Here is a 24,431-nt window from a genome sequence, read left to right as displayed (position 1 = left end):
GGTTGGAGCCCAGGGTCAGTACATGTATAGTCTTTGGGTAGTGGCTTAGTCCCTGGAAGCTCTGGTTGGTTTGCATTGTTGTTCACATGGGGTCTCGAGACCCTTCAAGCTCTTTCAGTCCTTTCTAAGATTCCTTCGACGGGGGTCCCATTCTCAGTTCAGTGGTTTAATGATGGCATTACATAGGCGAATGCCATCAGAAGAGGCATTTTTTAAGGTAGTCTGTTTTCTTCTTAAGCAGTGGGAATGCTAGACTTTGTACATCATTCACAGCATCCATGTCTTCCCCCAGCATTTAACATTAAATGGACGAGACAATGAGAGCTCACTGTCACCCCACATGTTGGATGTTCTCATCGCTTTATATGAAACTTGTTTTTTTATATGAAATACATGGTTACCAGTCTATTTTCAATCCTGTTGATGTACTTGCCATATAGGAAGAAGGTCTATAAGACAAGGTTAATAAAGAGTGAATTAACACAACACACATGGCATACGCTAGCAGTATCGCATGTGCCCTTCGATGTTGTGTGCCATGATCTTGACAGACTAATGCGCTCTCGATTTGGAAACAACAAAACAAACAAAATTGATGTCCTCCTCATATTAGAAGCAAATGAGTAAGTGTAAATACTCATTCAGAGGGAACTCTGCCTCAAGACCTGGCAGTGAGGCTAGATATTTAAAAGGCTTCTTTCTATAGGTGGACCTTACAAGGAAGCTAGTGACATACTGAGAGATCCCGTGAGGAAAGTGTCAAAGGTCCTGCCTTGTTTCTGGTCCCTGGTGTGCGTGCGTGTGTGTGTGTGTGTGTGTGTGTGTGTGCTGAACTTTATAACACTGGAGAAGCCACCTCATCTCTACATTCTGCCACTTTCTAGTCTGGATAGACTCTTGGTTCTTTGAGCTGTAGCAAGAATACAAATTTGTGAATTGAGGTTGGTTTTTTGGCTCTTATCTAGGTATGTAATCGGGTAGAACAATGTAGTCTCTATGGAAAAACATCCATCATAGTTCAATGAAACTGTCTCAGGTATGCTTTTAAAGTATTTTTTAAACTGATTAATTTTGTTCTGGTACAAAACAAAAGGTCTCATATAGTTCATGTTGGCCCTCCTTGGCATGTTTCCTATACCCATGTGGAAGAAGAGTCTAAGCTTTGAAGCTGCTTTATAAAAGTCTAGTAGGAAAATTGTAGAACTGGGAGGTGAATAACCCATTTCTGTTTTGCTTGAACACAGACCCCAGAGGATATGGGTGAGGAAGAGAGGACTCAGGAGTTGGCTGCAATGGAAGATGCCCGGATGGTGATTCTGAACAACCTTGAGGAACTTGAGCAGAAAATCAAAGATATAAATGACCAAATGGATGAATCTTCCAGAGAGGTATAAGCTGGAAGCTCAATACCTCTCTCCTGTTTTTCTATTTTCCCATCAGCTTAAATACGTTTCTGTTCATTGTGGCACAGGCTTGAGAACTCAACATGAACATAGAACTCAACATGAGCAAACATTTATTCAGTGGGAATCATTTCTAGAGTGTCCTGCTTTGCATTCCGTGTGTGTGTGTGTGTGTGTGTGTGTGTGTGTGTGTGTGTGTGTGTGTGTGTGTGTAATCTGATGACATAAGCATATTAAAGCCAGATATAACATAGTTTATATCTAGCTAAACTTTTTTAGTTAGTATAATATGTTCTTTCTGATTATAAATTTAACCTGTATTGATAAAGTGTTCCAGTTCTAATCCAACTTACATTTTCTGAGCATTCTTACCATGAGTTGGAATCTGATAGGTTCTATTAGGAGATTCACATGTGAATGAATCACAAGGCTTAGCTTTGTGGGACAGCTTCGTAGATTTGCTCATCTAATAGAAGTAAAATGTAGCAGCAGTTTTAATGTTACTATCATGGAGTGGTAGAAGACAGAATTTTGCCTGGGGTAGGGGTGGGGTCTGCATATCAGCACTCACAGATGGTGCCAATGATCCTGTGAGTCCAGTGAGGGGATTCCTCACCTGTTGTCTCCTGTACCCCCTGAAATCCCTTAGGAATGTGGGCCTCTCTAATAGGCAGCCCTCATGACATTTGCTCCTCAGACTCCAGGGACAAACAAGAGCTGGTTGTACCCAAGGTAGTTCATTCTCGTGCTAGAGCCGAAGCAAACACGCAAAATATCCCTGAAGAGAAGTTACAGTAGAAAACTTTTAAGTGGCCGGCTAACTAGCTTTTTAAGCCAATCGTAGGCTCTCTTGGCTTTCTTAGGTAGACATTCCCAGGTCTCACACTGGCTTTCTGAACCCTACAATCCCGATGGTCAGTAACAATTGTTGAGAATCTGTTAAACACGGGAAGTGTTTCCTGAAGGTGAGATGCTTCTGACCTTTCTTTTATGTCCTTAGTTGGATATGGAATGCGCTCTTTTGGATGGAGAACAGAAATCCGAGACGGCTGAGCTCATGAAGGAAAAGGAGATTCTAGATCATCTAAACCGGAAAATCACAGAACTAGAAAAGAACATCGTAGGCGAAAAGACCAAGGTAAACAGACTAAGATAGAATGCGTTTTTTTACGGGAAATTCGGGCATCCCAACTATTGGAATTTAACTGTTAAATGAAATCAGGTTGAACTGGGCTTTTTGTATCATGTTCCTGAATAATGTGGCTCTAGAAAAAAAGTCATTAGGGTCCTCTGTTGTCACAAACAGACGTAGACATGCCAGGAACCAGGCAGCAGATGCTGAGAAACCTGGGTATCTCATGGCAATCTGGTCCTGCTTGATGAGCGAGTTCTCCCCCTCCCACATTGGTATTTCTCCTTTTATGATTCTACAGTGTGTTTTTTATTAATTTTTAGTATTTTATTATTTTTAGTGTACTGAGCATGCTTGTCATTGGTGCTTTGCAGGTCGCCTTGGGCATAGTCAAACAGAGGTACCTCGTTTCTGTTGACTTTTCTGTTCATTAATAAGATGAATGGCTCCCATTCACCTCCCCGTTCTGGCCTTGCCATTGTCCCCAATGCAAGTGCACTGCTCTGTGAATAAAAGTGGTGTTGTTTCCACAGGAAGTCCTCACACACTGCCAAGTAATCTCCAGACCACAGGTGACACTGTGATGAGGTCTTGTTTATGCTTTCCAGGTTACAAGTTGAATCTGAGCTGACAGCCACTAGGGAAAACAAGGAACATTACTTCCAGGACTTAGAATTAAAAGTGTTAGTTTGTTAGTGAGGGATTTGCCACTCTTCGAAATAGTATACGTTCCCTTTTCCATTATGATTTAGCAACAGCTGAACTAAGCCTAAAATTAAAATTAAAATTCCAAATTAGGTTAGCAAGAAGCAAATGAGATTTAATACATTCTTTTCCCGCCTGTCTTGTTCTCTGTTAGGCAGAGACAAAGAAAAAAGTGTTTCTGTTTGAGTTAGGTCTACTGCTTGTGTGTGGAAGGAATTTCCACTGCATGTGACTTCCTTGTAAGGCCCCTGTTTGAGTCCTGTATAGAAGAGCATTGGATCTCATTGCCAAAGACTGAGCTCAGAACTACTTGTCGGAAATGTCAGCTGGTGTTCACATTCCAGTTCATTTTCTGATTTTCTGAAGGTTGAAATTAAACTGCCCACCCTCCTCGTTATTGACCTCATTCATGTATGTACCTTTAAGACTAGCCTTCAGGATTCCAAAGAACCTATTTGGATAGTGGGCATGTTTTGCTGTAGTTCACAGTGAAATCAAAGGGTCAACTGTATGAGTCTGGTGTAGGGGGATTGGGAGCTGGACCAAATGCTCCGTAGGTTACAAACCCTGCTGTGCGAGCCCGACAGCCTGGAACCCAAGTGGAAAGCCAGATGTGGAGGCACGTGTCTGCAATGCCAGCTTTCCTCTAGCCAGATGGAAGGTGGAGAAAGGAAGATCCCCCCAAGAAGCTCTTAGGGTAACTAGCCTATATGAAACAGCATAGTGGCACAACAAGGAGACCCTGCTGCAAACAAAGGAAAAGAAAAAGGCTAACACCTGATGTCCTCTGACCCCTACATGTGTGCCATAGCATGTAGATGCCCGCCCCATACACACATATACAGAGATACAGAAATCTTGGTTAAGGCTCATCTTTTTTAGATACTTTATATAGAGCTAGCCAGAAACTTTGGTTGTGGATGTCAGATATCTTTTATTTATTTATTTATTGGTATACTTGATATTTTACTATTCAAAAATACTAATTAAATTAAATCTACACTGTAGTTTGTGCCATGGGACCTAAGAATAGGGCATCATGTTCCCTCAGCTGCCCCTGTCCATGTAAATGTCTTCGCATAGACCCAACCTTTGTCCTTCTAACTTAATGAGCATCAGATTCACGAAAGTGAAGCCAGTTGAGCTAATGCTGGCTTTGACTTCCCAGAGAAAGCTATGCTGTGTTCAAGACCTAAGGTAAAGGAGGAAACCTGCAGCATTGGTAGAAAGAAGCCCGGAAGCCACCTCCATCCCTCCTGACAGGCGATTGAAGAAGCGAGAGTGCAGGGTGTGGACCAGATCCACAGCTGTTAGGGGATTAGTGGGTCTTGGCAGGTGGAGTTATTGTCTCTCATCATATGGTGTGGGAAGTGTCAGAAGCTGGCCTTGGGTAAGGGGCTGCAAGAGAGGATTGGGGGAGCGGGGGGGGGTGGTTGGAAACAAAGACTGAGCCAGATGATGTCACTACGCATTCCAGACAGCCAAATTGAGAGAGCGACTTACCACTGCCTGGCAGAATTATCCTATATCATAAATAAGCTTGTTCTAGAATTTTCTGACGCAGGAATTTCTGACATCTGGGTTCAAATTTCTGGCTCTCCCTGCCCTATCAGAGAGAAGTAGTCAGTCTTCTTTACCTAAGGAAAGTTCTTTCCTCTCACCAAACGCCACCCTTTGGACACCCTTCAAGTGCTGTCCTACACCACCTTCTCAAGTCCTGCGTGTTTCTGCTTAAACCTTGCCAGTTTACTGCATTTGTACTGTAAACACGCCACCTTTATCATCTTGGACTATCAACAGTTAAAATAAACAGATTCCTTCTGTCTGCATCCTGAGTCTCTCAAACAATTTTGCCAGCAGACACTGTGTCTCCAACTGCTGATTCAACGTCCTTCCCATTCCAATTGGCTTAGTCTCCACTGCTCCATCAAATTTCTCCTTTTAAGACTCCCAAGGACTTCAGCAATTCCCAGCCCACTCTGCTTTTCAGCCTCTTGTGGTGAGACTCCTAAGTGGCATTTAATACAGTGGAGAATTTTTCCCATGGCTTCTCCAACTTTACCTTTTGCTTCTCCTTTTCTGATGTTCTTTCTCTTGCGTTATACGTGTGTGTGTGTGTGTGTGTGTGTGTGTGTGTGTGTGTGTGTGAGAGAGAGAGAGAGAGAGAGAGAGAGAGAGAGAGAGAGAGAGAGAGAGAGAGAGAGAGAGCTCTCTCTCTCGCTCACACGCGTGCATGTTGGGAGTGGGGAGAGTAGGTTGTCTGTGTGTACATGTGTACAGGCTCATGTGGAGGCCAGAGGTCACCTTCAGGTTGTTCTTCAGGTACCATCTCCCTTGCTTTTTAAAAATTATTCTCTGTTCACACCTGTTAGGACATGTGGAGGTCAAAGAACAACTTAGAGGAGTTGATGCTGGCCTTCCACCATGTGGATGGATCATAGAGATGGAAATCAGGTCATCGGGGCTGGCAGCAAGTGACCTTACTTACTGAGCCATCACCCGGTCCCCACCTTGCCTTTTTTGAGGTGCCTGTAAGCCATCAGTTCAGCGAAGCTGGCCGGCCAGTGACTCCCAGAGACCACCTGTTCCTGCCTCCCCAATGTACCACCACACACGGAGTCTTTTAAAATGTTGATTTGTGGAATCTTTCTATTTTACCGGCAAACACTCTATTGACTGAGGTATTTCCTTAAGTATCTTTCTCTTATTCTTATCTCTCTGGTATTCATCTATGATCTGAACTCAGTTCTTTTATCATCCCGGGGTTTCTTAAAAAAAAAACTAAGGCTTCAAATGGCCTGGTATGTGGCTCACCCACATACACACCTCTTGCTCAACACTCGTTCCTGAAGTTATGTAACCTACCTGACATCTCCCCACAGATGTTTCATAGATTTGTTTCAACTGAATATATCCATGGAACTATTGATTTCCTATCCTCGTGGGCCACCTCTTCCTCATCTCCCCCCATTATCCTCCATTTCTCTGAATCTAAGAACTTTCAAGTCCCCACCTGACTGCTTCAGCATGAACCTGGATACTGATTTTAACACGATCTTCCCCCATCACTTAATCTATGACACGGGGGTTGTCCACATCTCTCCTGATGACATTTTCTTTGAATTCCACAAAATCTTTTCCTGACACATTTTGGCTTCTGACTCTTCCGTCCACCCTCTTCATGCCTTCGACCAATTCACTTCACATCAGCCATGGTAATTCCTTTTAAAAATAGAAACTAGGTCCTAGAATTCTGTTAGATTTAATTCAAGTACACTGGGATGGGGCGAGGGGTATGTCATCTCAATGTTACTGTGAACTGTCACCGTCCTCACCACTCTCACTATGACTCTCAATGTTCGTTTGAGATTCATCCTCTACCTCACCTCCTCCCAACACAGGCCGTTCTCAGCTGCCGCTTCCCCATCTCCCTTCCTCACAGTCTACATCTTGTTTCTGTCCTCAAGGGCACAGTTTTCCTATTAGTTTTTCAGAAAAGCTTTCCTGGCATTTCCACGTCGAGAGCATATCCCTCTAGTGTTCTTGTAGAACTTTTATCACCATACTTTATTATTTGCATCTTTAGGGATCGTTAGACATTTATTTCCCTCTCTGTTACCGCCATTCATCTAGCCTGTAGTAGCTTCCAAAACATCGCCCAGTGTGTTTTGGGAATGTTGTCCTTGGACTCTCCTGCTAACAGCCAGTTCAGACTGGGCACGACCAAAGGGAACCGAGCCAAACACCTGCCGAAGAGCTGTGTGCGGCCAAGTGTCAGGACAGCTGGGATAGGCTGCCCGAGTGCACATGCCACAGGCCTGGAATCACACTGCCAGTTGAGCCAGAGGGTAAGGCAGAAGGAGGAAATGGCCTTTGCCCTTTCGGATTAGGTTTCGCTCTGCACGCACCTGTTACTTTGCTCAGCTATAGAGTGGAGGGTGAGGAAAGGCAAACCCTAAAAGATATCCCCAGTGGGCAAGCATGGGTTCAGATGCTCCCAGCACATCCTGTAATTCTGCTCTACATTGCATCTATTGGGGGGAGGGGATTTATTTATTTTCTTTTCATGGGTGTGTGTGTGTGTGTGTTGCCTAAAGGTACGTCTGTGCACCATGTGTCTCCAAGGAGTCCAGAAGAGGCCATCAGATCCTCCTGGAATCGGAGTCACAGATGGTTAGGAGACACTGTGTGCATGCTGGGTACTGAACTGTGGTCCCCTGGAAGAGAAGTTCTTAATTGCTAAGCCATCTAACTCTTCATCCACCGGCCCTAGTTTCTTGCAGACAAAGAAGGTCTAGAAGCACAGGGGAAGTGTTTAATATCACAACGAAGTTCATATCTTGATATGAAATTACTGACAGTGTTTCCTTGTTTTTGTTTTATTTATTTTACCTAACTTGAGGACTAGTATTTTATTTTACTTATTGAAAATTGTATGTATTATACATTATAAGATACCACAGAAAATGCCAACTATACACGTGCTTATACGTACAAGCATGGATAAGGCATTCTGTTATATATTTACTGAGCATTTTTCTGTTGGTTCTTGGTCTAGCCCTTCACTTCTCTTAAGGAACCACGGTCAGTTTATTTCCATGTGGACTTTTGAGATGAAGCTCCCCTGACGGTTGCTGTGCCGGGATAGTACCCAAAGCACAGGGTCAGCCACTATACATGTACAAAAACCCTGAACCAACATGACTTCAACATGAACTCACAGGGAATGTTCATTTAGTGATGTGCTAAGAAAAAGACCATGTATCCCACTGCACATCTAATCAAGCACAGAAAGGAGACGGGAGTGTTTGCCTTGATGACAAGATGGGGAGGCTCCATGCCCCATAGGCCCAGGCTACCAGAATCCCTAGCTGAGTTTGGGAAGGTTGAGAAGACTCTTGCCTCTCCTCTCTCCCCTCCCTACTTTAAAGGCAGAGCTTGATTTGGGAGAAAGTGTGCACATGCACATCTGTTATACATGTTTTTCTTCTGTCTTTGTCTATTTTTGACTATATTAAAAATAGGTTTTTCGACCTCCTCTATTTTGAGATTGCCTGTGCTTCGTCTGTGTATCTTAGCCTACAGGAAGGAAGACAGTCCTCTGAGCTAAAAAGCGAGTGTGATATTTTTTTTTTATTAACTTGAGTATTTCTTATGTACATTTCGAGTGTTATTCCCTTTCCCGGTTTCCGGGCAAACATCCACTTCCCCCCCCCCCTTCCTTATGGGTGTTCCCCTCCCCACCCTCCCCCCATTGCCGCCCTCCCCCTGACAGTCTAGTTCACTGGGGTTCAGTCTTAGCAGGACCCAGGGCTTCCCCTTCCACTGGTGCTCTTACTAGGATATTCATTGCTACCTATGAGGTCAGAGTCCAGGGTCAGTCCATGTATAGTCTTTAGGTAGTGGCTTAGTCCCTGAAGCTCTGGTTGCTTGGCAACGAGTGTGATATTTAAAGGAAAGACCCTACTTCCCTACTCCTGGTGAAGATTATTTTCCTCCATCACCCAGATATGGTAGTCATAAAACCCAAGCACCATTTCCTTAGAACGTGAATCCTTTCATTTTCCCCACACAGATATCGTGTACCACCATGGGCATCCTCGTCTATACACACTGAGCTGTGCTCTGAAAGGGAAGCATAGGTTGTTGTCCCCACCATAAATTCCAGAATGGAAGCTGAAAGTCTTTGATGCCCTAACTTTTCTCCAGTGGAGCAGATATTTCTGCATATGAAGTGGCCACGTTTTATTCCTCATTATTATCTTGCCAGAGGACTACTTCCTCCCTTTCCTTCCTTCTTAGCTGGGGTTGGAGGAGAGGATAGGTGCGGGGAGGGTTAAGGGCATCAGCCTGGCTCACAGTCACCTCAGATGTTAATTCCAGGGGGGGCAGCACATTTGCCAGGTCACGCTAGGGTTGGGAGGAACTCACCCTTTCCTGGGGCCTCTTTCTTACATTTCAAAGTCAGCTCCCTGGCTAAAGCAAGTGGAACAAGTCATGGGATTTGAGGATTAAACCAACTGGATTCCAGATGGGACTTTTTTTTCTAGTGTGTTTTGATTATAGAAGTCCCCTGTTCAGATTTACCTAGCTTTTATACATGGAATAGCCTGCAACTGTGTAAATAAATGCCAGGTAAATAAATTCTGGAACCCCCATGGCTTCTGGGACACAGACTGACCCTTGCTAAATCAGTTCCAAACTTGAGCCAGGGTTCTATGCATCAGCATGGCCTGAGTGCCTACTCTGTGCTGTGATATGGGCTACGTATCACGACAGTGGGTCTTAATTCTTGAGGCCATTTTCTTAAGCTACTAGAATTGAGAGAACTAGCAAGAACAAGTAAAGGAAACTTGGTTATGCTCAAATTTCAGCCTAAGCAGACAAGTCTTTAAATCTATATCTCAGGCAAAACGTGGATCACGCTTACACAAAAATATGAGGTAGTCATTTGAAGTCAAATGTAACTGGGTGTCCTTTTGTTTTATCTGTCTTCTTTTCAGAGTGACTTTGAAGCACCTAGTTTTTGAGGACTGGAGGCTGACATGTAGTAAAATGGCATTGGTCATTTACCTAAGGATATTTTGAGTACTATATTAGTCAGGATTCTCTAGAGTCACAGAACTTATGGAATGTCTCTGTATATTAACGGAATTTATTGTAATCAGACAACAACCAGCAGTCCAACTAACCCGACAATGGGCAGCTGTGAATGGGAAGTTCGAGAATCTAATAGTTGCTCAGTCCCACGGGGCTACTTGTTTCAGCTGGTCTTCTGTAGAAGCTGGAATCCTGAAGAAGTGGGTTCCAACAGATGTGCTGGCACATAAGGGCAAGCAGGTGAAGAAGAGCCAATCTTCCTTCTTCCAATGTCCTTTTGTAGGCCTCCAGCAGATGGTATGGCCCAGATTAAAGGTGTGTATCACTACCCCTAGATCTGGAACTTTCTTTTACCCAGGCTGATCTTGAACTCAGAGATCTGCTTGCCTCCGTCTCCAGGGATTAAAGGCATATACTTACCTTGCCAAGGCCTAAGATTTCATGGTCCCTATGCCTCAAGATCCCCATGTCAGAAAACTTTGTGTTCCAGAGTCAAGAGCTGGATCACAGGTGTGCCTCCATTTCTGGATTGTAGTTCATTCCAGATGTGGTCAAGTGACAACCAGGAAGCGCCATCACAGGTGTGCTGTTAGATAGTCACACAGAGAAGCAAGTTACACTTCAGTTTCTTCCTTTAAGAATACAACTGAGAAGAAAGAAAACCAAAAGATCTAGGAAAATAGGAACTTTTATGTAGGTTGGTCTTGAGTTATTTAAATGAATATTGGCTACTCTTGCATATAAGTTCAAATTGTTTAGAGTAAACATAAACACTCTTGGTCTTTGTATGATTTGAAAATAGTCATTGGCAACTGAACATGAACTCTGTCCTCCTCCCTGAACTTTACTGGGCTGTAGGGTCATCACAGTTCATCCTTTGTTTGATTCACTCAAAGCATTTCACTTTAATGTATAAAAAAAAATAGTCTAGAGTTGGGAACTTACTTGTAAGAGAGGCTTTTTATGCTGGGAAGTTAAGACATTAGAGTCAATTACTTTAGGGATTTTCTTTCTTTCTGTGTGTGTTCCCATGAGAGCATGGGTACACATGTACCATGATGCCCCTGTAGAGGTCAGAAGGCTGCCTTGGGTGTTTGTCCTTCTTGTTTGAAGCAGTCTTTGTTCATTGCAGCATACACCAGGCCAACTGTTTCCCAAGCTTCTCCCCTTTCCAGCACCTACCTCACTATAGATTGAGGGCTGGCATCACAGATACATGCTGCCACATAGGATCACATGTCTAGACACTCAAACTCAAGGCCTCAAACTTGAGTCATTTCCCCAGCCCTTGAAAACACTATTTGATTAGTTGTTGAATTACTGTCTTATGTCATGAGAAATTTGAAGTTGTAGTTACCATTGTCACTCCTAGTCCCAAATGTCTAAGCCTAGGTTCCTGGCATCATGGACAAAAACAGGAAATCTTTTGAAACGTTTCTTCATCTGTCTTATCTCTCTGTAGTAGTGACAGTGACAGAGACAAGGTTTGGAAATAGGATCAGTAAATCCTTGCTGTGTTATCCCAGTGAGTAAACAGAGCAACGAAACCCTGGGTGGAAAGCATTTTTCAGTGAAAGGACAAGGAACAACCCTTCCTTTGTCTATCTCCAGTACTCTTTGATCTTTATTGAGTGGATGAACAAATCATCTGCAAAAAATAAAAAAAAAAAAGGCCAGCTGTCTGCATCCTTGATTTGCACCCACAAATTCAGCTAATCAAGAGTCAATGACATTTAAAACCACAACAAATGTCTGTCCTAAACACACGTAGACTTTTCTTGTTATTATTCCTTGCCCAGTTCCATATATCAACTGATTGCACATCATTTGAATTGTATTAAGCATAGTTAAGTAACCAAAAGGTGATTTAAACCATGCGGAAAGATCGAGTGGGTTACCTTCAGATGCTACACCATTTTATAAAAGCTTTGAGCATGTGCAGACTTTGTTCACCTTGGTGGTTCCAGAAACAATCTCTTGAAGTCACTGAGGGACAATTGATCATGCCAACATTTGTACACTGATTTCTACTTTAAATTATCTGTAACTAGCTTACCATTGACTTTATGAGTAGAGAACTTTCAGAGGATCTGTCTGAAATGCTCAAGATAGACAGGACCTAGCAATGGGCATGAACCCAGCTGAATTTCGCCCAGGCATCACCAGCAAACAAGGCAAACCTAGAACGAGGAAAGGTCCCTAAAGAGCAGTCAGCCTCGGAGGTCACACCCTTTTATTCTTGGATTTATGACTGTCTTTTTGTAAACAAGGATTTGCTGGAGAATATCTTTATATAACTTTATTGTTAAACAGAGCAAAGTTTGTTACATTTTAAAGACATTTAATCCTTAGAAACAGGTTTAAATCGTAAAAGAAAAAGACATCTTTTTGAAAATATTATATTCATTTCTACCTTGGTGTTTGGAAAAATGCCTCTATGTCTATTGTTTTTTAGAAGGAAGGACAGTCCATTTTAATAATTTACGTGTGAAAAGCAAGAATCCTGGAACCCTGGCATAGTTTTTTCCTTGCGGCAGACGATGCCTTCGCTCTAAGCTCCATCAGCAGTTTCCTGCTCTACCAACCAAGCAGAGGAATATTAGTTTCTTTCTGGCTCCTATTTGTTCTACCCAGGGCTCCCAGGGAGTGACGTCACCTCTGATCTCTCTGAGCCCACCTGCTGCTAATCCTCCCTGCATCCTTCCCCTCTCCCTTCCTTTGCCCTGGCATTGGGCCCTAGTGAGCCTTTGCTCTGAGACCTAAGTAGTGGTCAGAGCATTCCTGGTACACACCGTGGAAGCTGCAGAAAGTTCTAATGGTGCCCGCTTGCATAATTCTTTTAACCTCGCCCTTGTATGGAATTGTGAAACGCTTCCAGCATCTCAGACTGAAGGCACTGTGTAAACATGAGGTATTTTTTTTTACAAGTTGTTTATTTGTGTTTATTTTTTAACAATTTTAAATGTTGAACACATAGAGCCATGATTTGGTCATGTCTTCGGTTCTGAGATCTGTGTTGGGGGGCAGTGCCTTTGCGTACCTAATATCTCATCACTCTTTCCAACCAGAATAACTTTACCTTGTGGTCTTGCCCCTCTAGTATTTAATTATGTTGCATAGTTGTTTTTATTTTTATAATTTTCTGTCTAGAACTAGAGTTGCTGTTAAGTCTGATGACCTAGTATTGAGAAATTGATCTCTTTTTTGAATACACTTATTTTGCTGTGTAACTGCCTTTGATCCACAGGAAATAACGTTTTCATAGTCAGAAATCAGCAAGCCTGTGTATTGCTGTTTATATCAAGGGACAGATACAGGTTCTGAAATGAGCGACTAAACCTAGCAGACTTGGTGCATTCTGATCTCTGTGAACAGGTTCTCTGTTAACTGTGCACTGGCTTTCTCTAGTAAGGCAGTGCGCAAAATGGACCGCAGAAGCTTGGGAGATTTGTCTTATATGCTGTTAACGCTATTGTATAGTTATTCTAGATTGGTAAATGGGGCAGGCTTTTCAACTTTATGACCACTGGGTTCAGTTATTTTCAAGGAAAATAAACTGTATTTGCAAAATACCTTTGAAATTTTAAAATCACCTAAACAGTTGGAGACTTGCCTTAACCTAGATGGGTGCTTATGTCATAGGGTTTTAGATTTGAACAATAACATCTTTTGCAAGAATCTAGGTATGTGTTTATGTAGGAAATCATGGCTGTTTGTATTTCAAAAATTACAGAAAAGACAATTTCATAGGACTATTTGAAATCTTCATCTTCTTAAAAGGATCTTTTTGTGACAGAAGAAGCATACATAAGTCATTTAAGTTACGGATGAGTGTCAAATCTCAGTGGATTTGTTTACACTGAAAGTTAAATACAAGAGAATCTTGCCTGAACTGCCCTTCAAATGGTGTTAAATTCAAGAGAGGCTCTGTGGGGCTCCACCATCAGTGCATGTAGTGTTTACCTGTTATAGCAAATGGAGTCACTTCCCTCTTTTCTCTGCTGGATTTTTGCAGTCTCTCCTTCATTTCACAGTCAGTAGTCTCCTTCCTTCCTCCTTCCTTCCTTCCTTCCTTCCTTCCTTCCTTCCTTCCTTCCTTCCTGTCCTATCTTTCCCAGGGAGAGGTGTCATTGTAAGGAAGCCTGTGTCTGCACGGTCAGTGTATAAGCATTGTTTCCAAACTACCTGCTTCCCCCCTGTTGCTTCTGAGTCAGCTTAGCAATCATTTCTCTCTCTGTCTCTCTGTTTCTCTGTTTCTCTCCCTCACTCTCTCCCTCACTCTCTCCCTCACTCTCTCCCTCACTCTCTCTCTGTCTCTCTCTCTGTCTCTGTCTCTGTCTCTCTCTCTCTCTCTCTCTCTCTGTCTCTCTCTCTGTCTCTCTCTCTCTGATCTCTTATCTCTGGATTTTCTCATTTCATCTCTGAGCTTTCCCCATTGCCAGAACCATTTAACAGGGAGGAAAAGGCTGCAGGAGCGAGCCTAGGGCACCTCTGACTGGAGAACAGACTGCAGAAATTTCTGAAGCAAGCTAGCAAATCCTCTAGTGGTTTGGATCAGAGGGTACGAAGGGTAAATAAATAGCTCCCCTGCTTTGCCAGTTTTCTGACAAAGGACTCTTGACCCGGATAGCGTATGACGTAGATGGCATCTCTTTTGTTCCTTGAGGACCATGGGCCAGCAATACTCCTTCTTCACATACCTATTCCCGTGTCCCCTTATGAGGTAGCAGGAGGGAGTGAAGAAATAATGGTAGGTGTCAGTAGCTGCTGAAGGAGGCTGTCTGAAGAAGGCAGGATCTTCCATTCTGTTCTTATCTCTTGGCCCTAACCACTAACAAGCTTTGTTTGTTCATTCCTAGTGTATGCTTATGCCTGTTTGTTACCACCGGGGATGCTCGCTCGCACCTGCCTGGGGTGTGAAGGTTAATACCCACCCTTCTATTTTCTGATTTCTGAACTTCAGGAGAAGGTAAAGCTTGATGCTGAAAGGGAAAAGCTAGAGAGGCTTCAGGAGCTGTACTCCGAGCAGAAGACCCAGCTGGACAATTGTCCTGAGGCCATGAGGGAGCAGTTACAGCAACAACTCAAGAGGGTCAGTAGCAAGCAGGAATGCACCGCTGGTTTGTTTTGTCTTGTTTTCTTTGCTATTAAGTTCTGCTTACCTGTGACTTACTACTTAGCAGAGCGTACATTTGCCTAAGATCTAGTTTTTAGATCCTTAAAAATAGAGATGCGCATGCTGACAGTATATATGATTCTATGTTAATTGGTTGGAAAAATTCCTTGTAAGGATTGTCTCTAGTTCATAATCCAAAGATATTTCTGGAGCCACCAGGATTGTAGCATTTAAATCAACTGACATCTTCTGCTCCTATATCGTGAGTATTGTTTGCCCTTGGATGTCTTTCTTCTTAGCTTGATTTTTATGCTCTTGTTTGAAAATTACCCTATTCTGTTCATACCACCGTGCCTCAGCTATCGACTCATTTCTTCTGCCTTGAAATTATTAGCATGACAGCAGCAGTAAAACACCAAATCAAAGATGAGGAGTATTACAGATGCCTTTTAGATCTTCTCATACAGACATCTTAACTTCTAAAAGGGTCCTGGAGCATGGACCTGATAGTTCAGTGTTACCAACTCATTCTCTTACTCCCTAGTGCTGGCAAGGTCTAACGGAGCCATGCTGGTTCCTTTCTGAAAAGAGACTTTGTAAGTGGATAACTTCACAAGTGCTGGCAGAGCCACATATTGTTTTATAGTGTCTTGACAACTGGATCATCTCTGAACCAGCAGCCCAAATCAACAATGATCCCTGGGAAGGAAGCATTAACAGCCCTATACCTCTCAAGGAATCACAGGACTAGTGATTAGTCTTAAGTGACTAACAATTTATGACTTCACACGAGTAGACAAGAAGGTGTCTCTAGTTCAAGCTTGTCTTGCACTTTTCGTAAGAATGAGCAAGAAGGAAATTCAGTTGTGGTAGCACCATTGAAAACAATTTCTATGACCTTCATTTCAAAAATATTTGCTATCTCCGGGAACGTTGCTAGGCAATGAGAAATTGCAGTTAAAAAAAAAAATCATAGGATGTATTTCAGAGGTTGAAAGAATCTTATGAAGCTAGGCATGGCGCCACATGCCTGGAACCCTAGAGGCCAGCCTGGTCATGCCACTGAGTTCTATCCAGTGAGTTGCATGGCAAGATCTTGTCTAAACAAACAAATATGAAAAATATCCAGTGCAAACAAGCCAAGCATAACTAGTATCACCTATTTCTTACAATGTTATTTAAAGAATGTTTTTGCAAGCTATCGTTCCCCTTCACTTATTGTGTTCTGTAAAGCTGATCCCACTGCCAAGAAAAGTACCTGTCCCTTTATCTCCTGCCTCTCTGGAACTCTGGGATAAAAATAATTTCAGAGAGACTGATATTCGTGAGATAGTTTTAGTTCGTATTTATGTTTATGGCCAAGAGATGGAGATACAGGACTTTATACTCATTTCTTGTGTTGTTTTCTACTTATTGATAATGATTTAGCACTTTGTTCATGATATTTGTCCAGGTCCGTAGCATGCTTATGTATTTTTCTCTTCCTTTCCTCTACTTGTCCATGAATCTGTGCTCTTTGTAAACTGTGCCTCTAGATTCTATTAGGAGCTCAAGGTTGTTAATATCACTAATTAGTGTCTGCATAATCTGATTCTTTAGGATGACTCATAAATCTACATATGTGTAAAAATCTCCTCAAAGGAAGAAAGGAAATGATACAAACAGTGTCTCCATCATCTACAAACAGACTCCTCCTTTATCTGCTCCAAATAGAGGGAAAATTCCTACCATAGCCCTTCTGTAACTTGTGCTCACCTCCTAGGAAGAGATCTCATGATCCTGTTGCCTTGATGTCTGTGTAAATCTTCACCAGTTTCTTCACTTAACCTCTCACCTCACAGGAAGTCCTTTTATATTAAGAACTTCCTGTGTTGTTGCAACGCACCTCCCTTAAGACTGCAAGAGCGTCCCAAAGGTGCTAAGCTAAAGTCGTAGTGTAGTTTCTTACAAGTACTTCCACTAGATGGCATGCCTCGTGAAATAAAAGGAAATCGGTAGGAGGAGCATCCTCTTACGCTGCCCTGGAAACCCGAGCTGAAGTCTTGGGTCTAGCAACTAGTGCATATGGGACACCTCAATCACTGCCTCAGAGACCGAGCAAACATGCAGACGATGACCTGTTTAGTACCGGCTGGCGTTTCGCCCTGAAGCCAGTCCCAGGCAGCTCTCGGTGAAGAAGGAAAACCTGGGATTAAGAATGCCTTTCATTTATCAGGATAGTTTCTGCCATTAAAGTGGGTGCGGCAGACACCTATCAGGGCAGTTTTCTAGTGCTCTTTATTGCAACTGTTCCTCTGGATCAGTGGCTTTTCACCCTGTGGGTCGTGACCCCTTGGGGTCACATATCAGATATTTATATGACAATTCAGAACAGTAGCAACATGGCAGTTATGAAGGAGCCACAAACATAATGGTTGGGGCTCACCATGACATGAGGAAGTGTATGAGAGGGTTGCAGCATTTGGAAGGTTGAGAACCCCTGCCTTAGATTGTTGATTTGGGATTTTTGACTTTAAAAATATTCTATGCAGCGACACCTATAACTGGGACTCTCCCGATCTATCACTGGCTCTAAAATCCACTTTTCCCATAGTCTAAGAAGAGATGAATAGCTTGCGTGGACCTCACTGTCTTTTCTACGTCACAGGAAAAATGCACAGTTACCTCCTTCTGTATTGCAAAAGCTTGAGCAGTGTTTGCTCGACTGCAGGACATGGAGAGAGGTTTGCACACCCCGTCCTCTATCTCAGTTTGCCTCCAGAGCTGGGCTTAACCAACCCATCGTGAGATTGTTTCTATAACCTGGCCCAGCCATATCTCACTCGTTTTCCTCTTTTTCTCCCTCTGTTGAGCCATGAAAACCTAAAGATCTTTTAAAGTGTGATTTTTTTAAAAAAAAATTTATTTATTTACTATTATTATTTTTACTTATTCACTTTACATCACCGCCCTCTCCCACTCACCCCCTCCCACAATCCTTCCCCCCATCTCCCTCCCCTTCTCCCTGAACAGGTGGGGACACCTTTAGGTATCCTCCGATTCTAGCACATCCTCTCCCACTGAGGCCAGACAAGGCAGTCCAGCTAGAAGGACATCTCCTACTTGGGCCAGTACCACTCACATTTTACAAAACTGCATGTTCAATTCAATTTTGTCATACCTGCAGCCATTGAACTGTCTTGTCGTCGTGAGGCTTCACTCTGTAATATTGTGCAAGTCTCTTTTTTTAAGATTCATTTTATTATTTCATGTATATGAGTAGACTGTCGCTGTCTTCAGACACACCAGAAGGGGACATCGGATCCCATTACAGATGGTTGTGAGCCACTGTGTGTGTTGCTGGGAATTGAACTCAGGACCTCGACAAGAGCAGTCAGTGCTCTTAACTGATGAGCCATCTCTCCAGTCCTTACTATGTAAATCTTATGAATGGAATTTTTATTACAATAGTATTTATACTGTGAAAGTTGTCCATGTAAATCTACGTGAAAATTATCAGCTAATACACTTTAAAAAGAGAGAAGGGCTTCTATGTTTCTTATGTCTCCAAAATAATTTATAAATAAAACACAAATCAGAAAAAGAGAGAGAGAGAGAGAAAAGGAAAACAGAATGGCACAGAATTTTTCTCGGTGCAGCTGTCTTCCGGTTGACCTTTCACCTGCTGTTGGTAGAGGGACATGAGATTGTGATGTCCTGTCAGTGAGTGAAAGTGCTTACATTGTTCATTCAGCTGCTCAGGTATCTGAACTCACTGTCTGAGAGCTGCCTGTGCCTGGCCTTCCCTCTCACTTAGACTCTGTCTGTCTCAAACTCCCTTCTGAAAATCTGATTATCTAAAATTTAAAGGCTTTATTTCTCAGCTCATAGCTTTATGAACATGTGTTGATGGCCTAGGTTCCTGAGGAGACAGTCACTGATGGGATCTGGGTATTGAGCCTAGCTGCACTGTCAGCCTTTCTATCTTATACATAAACCATTATTTTCATTCAGTGGTTTAAATGATTACTACAACCAACGGGTCACTCCGTGCCTGTCTCTCAGGGTGCTCTGTAGTAACTATGTGTGGAGCAAGCCGCTGGCTAGCACCATGTACACCATGGGCCATATGCACACTTTAAAGATGATGCACAAGCCAACCTGGAGACTTCAACTTCTTTAATCTTAATTATCTTTAACCCCAAATTAAGCTCGACTGGAAGATCTTGAGAACTTAACTATATGTGCTTGTATGAATAAATGTATCATCTAGTACATTATTTTGAGATTACCGGCATTTTGTCCGAGAAACAACACTTAATTCTCTATTAATTCCTGTAAGTAAGCAATTCATTTAGAAGTCTCTGATAAGCTGAAAATACTACCCAAAGTTTACATGGAGAGACTGAGATACCCTAGATAAACTAATGAGTATGTATATATATCCTTTTTTTTTCCACATCAGACGGGTATTGTGCCCATGACGTAACAAGGTTTAGTGGGTGGCACATGTCATGCACATGGCGGCATGAACACCCAATCATCACGCTTTATGAACCGAAAGGATCTGTATATGTATTCATAATATCTGAAAACATCATCATAGTTTACTTTTTAAATTGGCCTAGACGAATTCTCTCTCTCTCTCTCTCTCTCTCTCTCTCTCTCTCTCTCTCTCTCTCTCTCTCTCACACTCACACACACACACACACACACACACACACACACACACAGAGAGAGAGAGAGAGAGAGAGAGAGAGAGAGAGAGAGAGAGAGAAACTCCTCCTAAGACAGAGTCTTACAACTCTGGATCCTTCTGCCTCAGCACTGGCCCTGTAGACACACACTACCACACCCCAAGATGAATGTTTTGCAAACTGCATTTTTCTTATGCTAAGCTTCCATAAATCCAGTGTGCATCAGCAAAATAAACTTATTGGCCTTTCTTTGCTGCAATTTCATGGCAACTAATAGGTCCTGATTAGATAGAAAGATTCCAATTGAATAAAAAAATCATACTTTATCAACAAATAAAACCCAGAAGGAGTAATTACATAGTGACATACAGCTTATTGTAAACTCTCTTTACTGATTGAATTTAACCACAGCAACAAGGGTTGTCCTAAATATCTTGGCTCTGCAGAGCCACAGCATCCAACTGACTTTTCCTCTTAGCCAAATATTTATAAATTATAATTTAAAAATATTCTACATAGACCACATTTGGAATTCTGGTCATGGCTCTAAAAATACAGGAATATTTTTAATGGACTCATGAATAATTTATACAATGTGTCCCAAACCCAGTACAAAGGCAATGTGTGTATTCATTCCTGTTTTCATGGACTTTCAGAGTTTGAAGAACACCTATTCGTTTCCATCATTTTTGACCATCTTTAACTGTCTTCAAGGTTGTTCATGAGGTAGTGGTACCTAATGTTTTGAATAGCTGCCTTAGTAAGGGTTACTATTGCAGTGATGAAACACCGAAGCAACATGAGGAGGAAAAGGGTTCATCTGATTTACATATCACTTGTCAAAGTCCACTGAGAAAAACCAAGGCAGGAATTCAAAAAGGGCAGAAGCCTAGAGGCAGGAGAGGTCTTGGAGGCATACTGCTTGCTTACTCTTTATGGCCTTCTCAGCCTGCTTTCTTGTAGAACCCAGAACCACCATCCCAGGGTGTCCCATTCAAAACATGCCCTAAGGGTCTACAGCCCAAATTTAGGGAAGCATTTTCTCAATTGAGTTTCCTCCTCTCAGATGACTCTAGCTTGGATAATGTTGACATAAAACTATACTGTACGCTCTCCCTCTGTTCCTGGTGAGCTCCACTCTTTCAATAAAGACCTTTGTGAACAATTTTAATGGATCCATAGAGGCTCAGTGAATGAATCTTGCTCTCCAGATGCCTTTTTAAAAAGACGTATTTAAAAAAAAAATTATGTGTATGTCCATGTCTGAGTGTGTGTGTGTGTGCATGTGTGTACAGACACATTCAGAGGCCAGAACAGGGTATTAGATCTCTCCAAAGTAGGAGTTACAGGCAGTTATGAGCTGCCCAGCATGGGTGCTATGAACCAAACTCAGGATCTCTGGAAGAGCAATATGAGCTCTTAACTTCTGAGCCATCTCTACAGCCCTCCAAACGATTGTTTTAGGGAGTTGTGTGTTCACAGCAAATCTGAGGAGAAGAATCAGAGGTTTCCCACATGTCGTATGCTTCACACAGACATAGGTTTTGTTATTAATTTTTCTTACCAAACTTCTAAATTGGTTACAATTGCTGAGAGTCAGATCACCATCAATAGAGTTCATGTTCTGGTGCTGGTTTCTTGAGCATGTGTCCCTTTTCTATACTATATAGTCAATAATATAATATAATAACTACAATAAACATTTATTGTATGACTGTTCAACATTTATATAATTATATATATTTAACACATACACAAACACACACATATACATACACACACATATATTATAATATATATATATGGAAACAATTGAAGGCAGGGTAGTAGCACATAGCTGTGATCCCAGCTCTGTGGAGGTTGAAGCAGGAGGATGGTGAGCTACAGGTGAACTGGAGCTGTACAAAGAGACCCTATCCAAAAGAGTGGGGAGGGAGGGGGAGAGGGAGAGGGGAAAGGAAAGGGGGGACAAAACAAGGAAAGAAAAAAAGAAATAGGAAAAACAAAATTGAAAAGAGAAATAAACCCCAAACACTAAGCATAAAGAAAGTTTACTGTTTCCTCCTTGTACCCCAGTGGATTGTGTTACTGTAGTTGGGGTACATGTATCCCCCTAAAAGTCCTCTGATGTAGTTTAGGATTAACTTGTAAGCTATTTTAACCTGTCATCATTTTATATTATATTTCATATAAAAAATAAGAGAAACAATAATTTTCTTAAGAGACTATTTGGTCTGCAAATAACACTTAGGTCGTCTATGGAAATATTTTTATATTTCACAGTCTATTTGAAGCCATCTACTAGTTTGAAAGGAAAGGTTTTACACACTCAGAAAAGCCCCAAACTGACCGTTCCTTTCTAACAGCCACGGCTGGGTTTACCGCCATCTCCTCCTTCTAGCCCCACACAGTGCTGTAACCAGGTCTTTGTATTGGCATGAGTACTTTTAAGTGCTTTTTCTTCACACTGAAAAGGTTGCAGCCACTCTAGTGCGCTTCCTTTTCATTCTGTCTTCTCCACAGGATGCCGACTTGTTGGATGTTGAGAGCAAACACTTTGAAGACTTGGAATTCCAACAGCTTGAGCATGAGAGCCGTCTGGATGAGGAAAAGGAGAACTTGACTCAACAGCTCCTGCGGGAGGTGGCAGAATATCAGCGGAACATCGTGGCTAGGAAGGTAATTTCCAGGGATGCTTGGCGTGAGAAAGGAGAAGTTCCTGTCAACCGTGGGGCAGTGATCATGCCCGTTGATACGGTCATTCATGTAACTATGGGCTCTGGCTGTCTCTGTATCTGAATATCCTTTTGTGTATGTCACATCTGACCCGCACCAAATGACAAAGAGTGTGCAGCACCATATAAGCTGATATACTGTACAGTCATGGTTATACTGTTATAGAGGTAATTGTGGCTAATACACTTCCCTTTTACACACACACACACACACACACACAAAACACAAACCCAAGTCATAGACAATCAGCTGTTTGTTTCAAATCACCTCCTCTGCCAGTTGAAGTAACTAGATTAGAATAATTCTATGAACGAAATCTATTTAGCTGTTTTTCTTTCCGTTGATTAATAATCCTCAATGCTGAGAGCCTGTTGCCATTAGCAACAGACCAGTAGGAAATCGTTCTGTTTCCATGGACTCTACCTAGCCCTAAACACCTGGATGCCTAGCCCAGATTTTAACATTTATTCCATAATTTATAATCATACCCTGTAACATACTAATTTGGTAAAACTGAGGGATAAAATTGTTGGAGAGAAGGACAGAGGATTTGACTCCTGATTTCTTCTTACTGATGAAAATCTATCTTTTTTTTTAATCACAAGCATGCTCAAAAAAAAAAATCAACTGATACTCTAAAACACAATTCTCTATTGAGTTCTGAATCTTTCAAATCATGTGAACCGCATCGCCTGTAGGTCGAGAAGAGTTGAGCTTGATCGGTCAAAAGTTTCATCCTTAGGTAACCATGGTGGTCCACCATAAAATGTGGGCAGGTTATTCAGGTTCTAAAGACTTATTTCTTCCTTGGCCAGGGCAAATTTTTGATTATCTAATGTGCATCTCTCGATGGTTACTTTTGTCTCCCAGGAAAAAATATCTGCATTGAAAAAGCAAGCCAGTCACATCGTTCAGCAGGCTCAGAGGGAACAAGATCACTTCGTGAAAGAGAAGAACAATCTGATAATGATGCTTCAAAGAGTGAGTACTTCCTGCTCAGTAGCAGCTTCCAGCTGGGCGAAGGCTGCCTCTTCCGGTGAATGCCTTTATGCTCTGAGAACGCCACTTGTATCCACTTTTTGTGTAATAGTCCACATTGCTAACAGTACTCTCAGATGGTGAGCTACGACTCAGTGAGCACTGAGGTTTTCTTAGTACCATTTCAACACCCACAGTATGAGCTATGACAAATCTGTACTTTCTCTTCTTTTATTAGAAAAAAAAAATCACACTGTTCTTCATTAAAATGGTTCCTAGGTTAAAGACTGGGAAAAAAATGTAGCCCCAGTTTGGACATAGCCCCTGATATGGTTTTAGGGGTAAAATATCAGACAGCAAAACTGATGGTACGCCACTGCCTGGGAAAATGATATTAGGGTAGTGGAAATATATGATAGACTTGCAGCATGGAGCCAGGGCACAATGGAGTCCAGAGTGAGGTAGACCATGGTACCACCAACAAAAAGTGTGCATTCTCTTCTCGGTTACTTTTGCATCCTTTCTGTAAAGTTATTAAACCACATGAGGGCCTCTGTAGCCTATGCGCAAATCCTGGCAGTTTTTGCTCCTTCAGAAACACCAGAAACCCCCCAAATGGAAGTATAGTTCCCCTCACCCTACCCAGCTCTGTGGTACAGACTCTGTTTACCATCAGGACTCCCTCTAGCCACTTTTCATACACAATATTCAGAAGCACCACTTACATTGCACACTAACATGTATTCTTAAGCAGTTGTTGAAATTTTAAGGGGAAAACAAAAATGTCTAAATAATATATGTTTATACTTGAGCCAAGGAGCTCACAGAAAATCCGCATAAAGAACAGATAAAATTCAATTTGATTATAAACAATTGTGGTTTGTGTACGGTAAGAGTTTTGTTTCCCCATAACGGACCTAGAGATGCCTTTCAATCTCAAACAACATTCCAACAGACACTTTTGTATACGTGGGAGATAAGTGTGGGCTAAAATTTACAGCTGGTTCTCCTTAATCATGGATTTCCCATTTGCGGTTTGTCCTTCTTGCTAAAATGTACTTGAAGTACTTTCTCGGACATACCCA

At 42.1% G+C, this 24,431-nt stretch overlaps 1 protein-coding gene and 1 non-coding gene across 2 annotated transcripts in view; one reads left to right on the top strand and one right to left on the bottom strand.

Moving 5' to 3' along the window:
* The window catches only part of Phldb2 (pleckstrin homology like domain family B member 2), a 97,011-nt gene that overhangs the window by 40,648 nt on the left and 31,932 nt on the right, over positions 1-24,431 (top strand). The window contains exons 4-8 of the mRNA XM_032900256.1: positions 1,245-1,388; positions 2,404-2,541; positions 14,804-14,932; positions 22,156-22,311; positions 23,239-23,349. Of these exons, the coding sequence (XP_032756147.1) occupies positions 1,245-1,388; positions 2,404-2,541; positions 14,804-14,932; positions 22,156-22,311; positions 23,239-23,349 (678 nt within the window). The remainder of the gene's footprint in view (positions 1-1,244; positions 1,389-2,403; positions 2,542-14,803; positions 14,933-22,155; positions 22,312-23,238; positions 23,350-24,431) is intronic.
* Positions 19,395-19,502, bottom strand: LOC116899912. The gene has a single exon (XR_004387884.1). It is a non-coding gene; the product is annotated as a small nucleolar RNA U13 (small nucleolar RNA).

The sequence above is a fragment of the Rattus rattus genome, chromosome 4, assembly GCF_011064425.1.
Source record: "Rattus rattus isolate New Zealand chromosome 4, Rrattus_CSIRO_v1, whole genome shotgun sequence".
In the NCBI taxonomy this organism is placed as follows: domain Eukaryota; kingdom Metazoa; phylum Chordata; class Mammalia; order Rodentia; family Muridae; genus Rattus; species Rattus rattus.
Note: the sequence above shows the minus strand (reverse complement) of the source record. Positions and strands in the feature narration are given on the sequence as shown.